Here is a 7,017-nt window from a genome sequence, read left to right on the forward strand (position 1 = left end):
ATCATCCTGCAACAGCCCAGGGGTAATGGGGGTATTAACTTCATCAATATTAAACACTAAAATCTAGCAGCTTTATATCGGTATATCTCTGACTGGATCCACAACACCTCCGTATACACCTCCTCACCTCTAGACTCAGCATTGTTCATGGGGAACGCTTTATCGGGACTCTTGCATCTTCCTTATGGGAGCCTGACAAGGGAAACGAGGGCCAACCCCTTACTATTTACTACATGGAAGGCATGGCAGAGGATGAGATCTCTCGCTCATCTTTCTCCTCTGCTATCTCTTCATATGCCCTTGGTATGTAACCCTGACTTTCAGAATGGTAACCCTTCTGCCGTCTTTGACAGGTGGTACAGGCTGGGCTCACTTCTGTGGGGCAATTTGTGAGCATAGAAGAGCGTAGGATGTTTTCCTTTACGGAGTTATGTTCTAAATTCCCAGATCACCAGATTTATCTCTTTAGCTATATGCAAGTCAAAAGTTACTTAACAAAGATACTACCACTGCTGTCTGAGCAAGAATGGAACCCATACTTACGACATAACTTCTCAAAACAAAACTACCTCAGGGGTCAAATCACTCGTAATTACCAATTTATCCACGTTCCCTTAGATTATTCCCAAACCCCCCTAATCAAATGGCAAACAGATGACCACACGCTCACCTACACAACCATTTTAGCGACCTTGACACAGGCACACAAATTTCTCCCTTCGGCACGTTTCCTGGAAATGCGATTGAAGGTCTCCCATAGGTCATACCTAACACCGCATATGGGGCACAAAATTGGCGTCTATCAGACCTCGCATTGCTTCAAATGCCATACACTGGAGGCTAACCTCTATCACTGTCTATGGTCCTGCCCAAACTTTTTGGTCAAGAATACAATTATTCACCTCTGAACACCTCACAAACTTTGTTCCTAATACAGCGTTATGGGCAATCTTTGGGTACCTGGACCCTGATACTCACCACTGTTCCCCCGGGGCGCATAGACTATTGCACTATGTGGCGGCAGCGACAAGGCTATCCTACAAACCTGGCTTCATGATCAGGCCCCGCCGTTCAAAATGTTGACAAACTCTTATCTGTTGAAGATGGATTGGATGGAGGCATCTCTCCATAAAGAGCAAAAGGTCAAACTATTTTTCGATACCTGGGAATCCTTTATCTCACTCCTCCCGCGGAATGCGCAAATGAAAATAAAGCACTGCTTTGACTCCACTATATGGTTTCACGAACAGTTACTCATGGGGGATGCACCTATATTGTAATGTGGGTTTACTACGAGTTGATGAAATGTCGGGGATTCGGATTCTTATGGGCGCCCATAAAGAGCGGTAAACCGCCATATATGATTTTTAGCAGCGCTACTACGCAACTTATACGTAAATCGAGTCCCCAGTACGGCTCAGTGCCCGACGAAGGTCTCGCGACCGAAACGTTGACGTTGCACGTATAGCCTCTGGCATTCATCCTGAGAAATAAATAAAGATTATTTTGAACACAAGGTGTGCAGACTACAATTCTTGACCTACATCTGGGTTGGGACCCTATCTCGAGCACCTGAAGATACCGGTGCTATCTGAACACAACCATATGTGTATTGGGCAAGTTATGGAGGAGACATGAACGCAGAAAGTAAAATAATCCCCTTTAGTGCCAGAGTTGTTTCTTTACTGAGGTAGCTACGCTGATCGCTTGTCCCCATGAAATGATGAGGCTGCTTGTCTCCTATGTAGGCTATGTTGGAGTGGTGAACAGAAGCCAGAAGGACATCGATGGTAAAAAAGATATTCGAGCAGCCCTGGCTGCAGAAAGGAAGTTTTTCCTGTCTCATCCTGCGTATCGGCACTTGGCTGACAGAATGGGAACTCCACATTTGCAGAGAACCTTAAACCAGGTATAATTCATTCTTCATTGTGATCTAGGCCTATCTGAGCTTTGTCTTAATTCTTCAGTCAATGCTGCCATGTTGTCTCTGAACAGCAATATTAAGATTACATATTCTACCGTTCATACAACTTTCCATGTGTCCTCTGAGGACCCCCAGTATTAATGTGCGCTCTCCAATACGTAACTCCAGCAGAGGCGCCCGCAGGGACTTGACCAGCCAAACCTATACTGATCAGATGTTTGTCAGGGTGGCTGTATTTAGTAACCCCTTAAAGACGCTCTGTCACCGCATTATAAGTGGCCTATCTTGTACATGATGTGATTGGCGCTGTAATGTAGATTACAGCAGTGTTTTTTATTTAGAAAAACGATCGTTTTTGACGGAGTTATGACCTATTTTAGCTTTATGCTAATGAGTTTCTGAATGACCAACTGGGCGTGTTTTACTTTTTGGCCAAGTGGGCGTTGTACAGGGCAGTGTATGACGCTGACCAATCAGCGTCATCCACTTCTCTCCATTAATTTACACACTAACATTACTACAGTGTCCTGACAGTGAATATACATTGCCTCCAGCCAGGACGCGATGTCTATTCACAATCCTGACACTTCTCTGCACGTCTCTGTGGGTTACAGCAGAGCAGGCGTAGTCTGGTGAGATTACACTGTAAGCTGTCATTTACAGCGAGATCTCGCTGTTCTGTGCTGTAAATCACAGAGAAGTGTAGAGAAGTGGTCCGGATTCTGAATACACTTCCCGTCCTGGCTGGAGGTAATGTATATTCACTGTCATGACACTGCAGTAATGTTAGTGTATGTGGCTGCACATATCACTATGTGCTGTATAAATGAATGGAGAGAAGTGTATGACACTGATTGGTCAGGTCATACACTCCTCTCCACAACGCCCTCTTGGTCATATAGTAAAACACGCTCAGTTGTCTATTAAGAAAGTCATTAGCATAAATCTAATATAGGCCATAACTCTGTCAAAAATGATCGTTTTTCTAAATAAAAAACACTGCTGTAATCTACATTACAGCGCCGATCACATCATGTACAATATAGGGCACTTATAATGTGGTGACAGAGCCTCTTTAAAGCAGAAGTCACTGCATTGGATCTCTATCGATGTTATCTTGCCGTACTCCAATGAATCGGTTTTGTTCCGGTGACGTATGTTAAAGGGAAAATACACCCAAAAGTCATCTTCTCCCAACACCGTATTACATCTGTAAAATACCTCATCTTTGATCTTCCAGTGATTTCCCAGATTAACAAACACTCAGAGTTCCAGCTCTATAAATCTGACACGACATTGTAAACAATTGTTGACTCCGATCAATGGTTCTCTGCTTAGAATGTTTTGTCGGAGATTTCCAGTAACTTAAAGTGCCTTAAGGTCCTTTTGCACAGCCCGATATGGGAAGGGAAAACGAGCGCCGCCGTTGATCGGCGCTCTTTTTTCTAATTTCACAAGGAGCTAGTATGGGTACAAGCCCGCTTTACCACAATTGTTTGTCCCTATAAATTTCCATCATGTCGGCAGCACGTCTCCCAGTTTACACAAGGTGACGTGCTGCCAACCAGTGGTGATCTATTGGCCGCATAGATGAGCCGATGAACAGTACAATGATCGGGGCACGAGTGATATGAACGCTCGTTTATCCATCATTGACCTGTGTAAAAGAGCATTAAAGTTTGCAGTCCATAGACCCGTCCAGAAATCATTTTAATGCCTATATGAATGGAGGAAAGTCTGTCGCTACTCGGGGTTAACTTTAATGGTGGCCATTTCTTCTGCTGCACTGATTGGTCAGCCAAAGTGCTCTGCCTAGTACCCGCTGCTTATTCCACTTTCAGTTATTCATTCACTGGGGCCAGCTATGGACACTAATGTTTTTATTTTTTTATTTTTCCACCTTTTTTGTATTTCAGCAACTCACCAATCACATCCGGGAAACTCTACCTGCGCTGAGAAGTAAACTGCAGAGTCAGATGCTTTCCCTGGAAAAGGAGGTTGAAGAGTATAAAAACTTCCGCCCCGATGATCCCACCAGGAAAACAAAAGCCCTCCTTCAGTAAGTTACAAGCCACCCTGACAGTAGGTGGCGCCGCTTCCTGTGACAACTCAACGAATGATGGATTATCCTTGTGTAATGTACAAGTGTATTAGAAACATGAAGAAATAATCTGTCGCTACCTAGAAACCATCAGCAATCAGGTTTGCTGCTTATTCTAGACCTTATTACAGCAATGTTTTTTGTCCGAATTTTTTTAAGCTAAAACCAGGATTGGATCCATTAGAGCAGACCTAGAAGGCCTTTCTTTATATATATTTCTCTTGTTTAGGTTCCGTTCCCGGTTTTCAGTTAAAAAGCACATGCAAAATCTGCATCAAATTTGCAGTGTGAAGGCCTAAAGTGCTTTCACACATGCCACATGGCCCTGTCTTTTTTTTATTTTTTTATTTTTTTTAAATTTTTGTTGCTATGTGTTTTTGGCTGCATGGCTTCTACACGTGAAATAAGTTACATAGTTACAAAGTTAGTACGGCTGAAAAAAGACACATGTCCATCAAGTTCAACCAAGGGAAGGGAAAAGGGAAGGAAAAATTTCTACACATAGGAGCTAATATTTTTTTGTTCTAGGAAATTATCTAAGCCTTTTGTAAAGCATCTACTGTCCCTGCTGTGACGGCTCCTGCGGTGACTATTCCATAGATTCACCGTTCTCACAGTAAAGAAGGCTTGTCGCCTCTGCAGGTTGAACCTTTTTTTCTCCAGACGGAGGGAGTGCCCCCTTGTTTTTTGAGGGGGTTTTACATGGAACAGGATTTCACCATATTTTTTGTATGTGCCATTAATATATTTCTATAAGTTAATCATGTCCCCCCTTAGTCGTCTTTTTTCAAGGCTAAATAGGTTTAATTCTTTCAATCTTTCCTCATAACTTAGATTCTCCATGCCCCTTATTAGCTTCGTTGCTCTTCTTTGTATTTTTTCCAACTCCAGGGCATCCTTTCTATAAACTGGAGCCCAGAACTGAACTGCATATTCTAGATGAGGCCTCACTAATGCTTTGTAAAGTGGCAATATTACATCCCTGTCCCGCGAGTCCATGCCTCTTTTAATACACGACAATATCCTGCTGGCCTTTGAAGCAGCTGATTGACATTGTGCTGTTATTGAGTTTATGATTTACAAGTACACCCAGATCCTTCTCAACAAGTGACTCCCCCAGTGTAGCTCCCCCTAGGACATATGATGCATGCAGGTTGTTGGTACCCAGATGCATAACTTTACATTTATCTACATTAAACTTCATCTGCCAAGTGGACGCCCAAACACTTAGTTTGTTTAAATCTGCCTGTAATTCATGAACATCTTCCATAGTCTGAACTATATTACATAGCTTGGTGTCATCTGCAAAAATAGAAATAGTGCTATTAATCCCATCCTCTATATCATTAATAAATAAGTTGAATAATAGTGGTCCCAGCACTGAACCCTGGGGTACACCACTTATAACTGGGGACCATTCAGAGTAGGAATCATTGACCACAACCCTCTGGATACGGTCCTTGAGCCAATTCTCAATCCAATTACAAACGATACTTTCTAAACCTATAGTCCTTAATTTACCCATTAGACGTCTATGAGGGACAGTGTCAAATGCCTTTGCAAAGTCCAAAAACACTAAATCCACAGCGGCCCCTCTGTCTAGGCTTCTGCTCACCTCTTCATAAAAACAGATTAGGTTAGTTTGACAACTTCTGTCCTTAGTAAAACCGTGCTGGCTGTCACTTATAATGCTATTTATTGTCACATAATCCTGTATATAGTCCCTCAATAGCCCCTCAAACATTTTCCCCACGATGGATGTTAAGCTTACTGGTCTATAATTACCCGGGGAAGACCTGGAGGCCTTTTTGAAAATAGGCACCACATTTGCCCTGCGCCAGTCCCTTGGCACTATACCAGTCACTAGAGATTCTCTGAATATTATGAAAAGGGGGACAGAAATAACTGAACTAAGCTCCTTAAGAACTCTAGGGTGTAACCCATCTGGTCTCAGAGTCTTGTGCACATTTATTTAATTTAGCTTGCACCATATCTACATTCACCCAATTCAGTATATCAACTGATATATTAACAGCAACGGCAGCGGCTACATCAGCTGCTCTTTCTTCAGTTGTATATACAGAGCTAAAGAACCCATTTAGTAACTCTGCCTTCTCTTGATCCCCTGTGATCAACTCCCCATTACCACTATCTAGGGGTCCTACATGTTCAGACCTTGGCTTTTTTGCATTTATATACTTGAAGAATTTTTTGGGATTTGTTTTACTATCCTTGGCCACCTGCCTTTCATTTTGTATTTTTGCTAATTTTATTACATTTTTACAGATTTTATTAAGCTCTTTATATTTTACAAAGGCTGCAGATGTACCCTCAGATTTGTATTTTTTAAATGCCCTTTTTTTGTCATGTATTGCCCCTTTCACAGAAGGTGTAAGCCATGTGGGGTTTAATTTGAGTCGTTTATACTTGTTACCTATAGGAATAAATTATGTGTTTTTGGCTGCATGGCTTCTACACGTGAAATAAGTTGTAAGAACTCGTTTCTGTAGAAGTCACGCAACCAAAAATCGCATCACAAAACGTTGGCAATTCATGGTAAAACCGCATGTGATTTTTGTCCATGCGGCACACTACTGCTATTTGTGCAGGCCCCCTGCACACGTAATTGCTGTCGTTTTTTCAGCGTGGATTTCCGGACAGAAAATCTGCAGCATAATACGGTAGCGGCAAAGTGGAAAAATTTTTAAAAAAATCTCATCCACACACTGCTGAAAATTTATTTTTTCGCAGCAAAAATCGCAAGAAAAAAACTCCCACGATAGTCTCTGCTCTCGGCGTTCCCACAGCGACTTGTCACTCCTCCAACGTTTCATCCCATGTGACCGCTGCAGCCAATCACAAACTGCATGGGTTACATTGGAGAATGGAGAAATTATCATCCCAGGGGTCTGGCAGCGCTGGCACAGGCCCTGGGAGTAGTGACGCGTCACTATGGGAAACAGAGGGTAGGTAAGTATTGACTATTTTTCTC

The 7,017-nt window shown here is 42.5% G+C and overlaps 1 protein-coding gene across 3 annotated transcripts in view; it reads left to right on the plus strand.

Annotated features, from left to right (window-relative positions):
* Positions 1–7,017, plus strand: part of DNM2 (dynamin 2) — a 104,803-nt gene that overhangs the window by 43,034 nt on the left and 54,752 nt on the right. For all 3 annotated transcript variants that reach the window (XM_075859000.1, XM_075858998.1, XM_075858999.1), the window contains exons 6-7: positions 1,749–1,909; positions 3,841–3,983. In XM_075859000.1, the coding sequence (XP_075715115.1) occupies positions 1,749–1,909; positions 3,841–3,983 (304 nt within the window). The remainder of the gene's footprint in view (positions 1–1,748; positions 1,910–3,840; positions 3,984–7,017) is intronic.

The sequence above is a fragment of the Rhinoderma darwinii genome, chromosome 3 (assembly GCF_050947455.1).
Source record: "Rhinoderma darwinii isolate aRhiDar2 chromosome 3, aRhiDar2.hap1, whole genome shotgun sequence".
NCBI lineage: Eukaryota > Metazoa > Chordata > Amphibia > Anura > Rhinodermatidae > Rhinoderma > Rhinoderma darwinii.